This window comes from Arachis duranensis, unplaced genomic scaffold (assembly GCF_000817695.3).
Source record: "Arachis duranensis cultivar V14167 unplaced genomic scaffold, aradu.V14167.gnm2.J7QH unplaced_Scaffold_165934, whole genome shotgun sequence".
Taxonomy (NCBI): Eukaryota; Viridiplantae; Streptophyta; class Magnoliopsida; order Fabales; family Fabaceae; genus Arachis; species Arachis duranensis.
Genome location: NW_026264258.1, coordinates 712,316 through 713,136, shown reverse-complemented (window position 1 = coordinate 713,136; position 821 = coordinate 712,316). Strand labels below are relative to the sequence as shown.

Sequence of the window (821 nt, the reverse complement as noted above, 5' to 3'; positions counted from 1 at the left end):
CCCCATTTGCATATCAATTCCAATCAAAACCATAGCAAAATTTGCCCACTCAATGATGTAACAATCTAAATTCACTCTCCTCATACAGTTTGTGAGTAGAGCGCACGGTGAAGTAAAGTGACGAAGACAGAAAAACTAGTAAGTCAATCACCTGCACCAGTGTGGATAATTACAACAGCCAACTTGATGTTCCTCCCACGAATCACAGCCCTGCACACAAACAACCCCAAACACATTTCAGAAAAATCAAGTCCAAGAAATGAAAACAAAACCAAAACCCCACATCCAAAACCAACACACGTTCAAATTGTAGGTCATGCTTGGATGATATTGAGCTAAAATCATAAGCGTATGACTCAATCACGAACTATCTTGAAAGTCTTACTATGCAAGTCTAAAATTCTTCTCCACTTTCAGTACATAGTAATTGAACTCAAAATAAAAGCCATTATATTCATAAAGCAAATAAAACCTCAAACTTGCCTCAACAACAATCCCTTGTTCCCCTACATCTCAACATACATTAAATATCTCCATTCTCCAAAACAAGACAGCAGCTTCCTCAACATACAAACCGTGCTCAATTATGTTACTTTCTTATGCAACATCCTCAAACCCCCAAACAATAGCTAAAAATCGACATTTTCACTTAAAATGCAAAAAGTAAACACTATCATCATCTACTTAGTTAGCTGCCATTGTTATTGTTGTTCACTCATAATGCTGAATCGCACCTTCTCCGAACTCCACCATCCAAACACGCACTTAATAGAGAGAGAGAGAGAGAGAGAGAGAGAGAGAGAGAGAGAGAGAGAGAGGGT

General features: G+C 38.2%; 1 protein-coding gene across 1 annotated transcript in view; it reads right to left on the bottom strand.

The window, feature by feature from the left end:
- LOC127743920 (uncharacterized) overlaps positions 1-821 on the bottom strand; it is a gene marked incomplete at its 5' end in the record, with an annotated part of 6,513 nt that overhangs the window by 5,320 nt on the left and 372 nt on the right. The window contains one exon of the mRNA XM_052256135.1: positions 152-235. Coding sequence (XP_052112095.1) covers positions 152-235 — 84 coding nt within the window. The remainder of the gene's footprint in view (positions 1-151; positions 236-821) is intronic.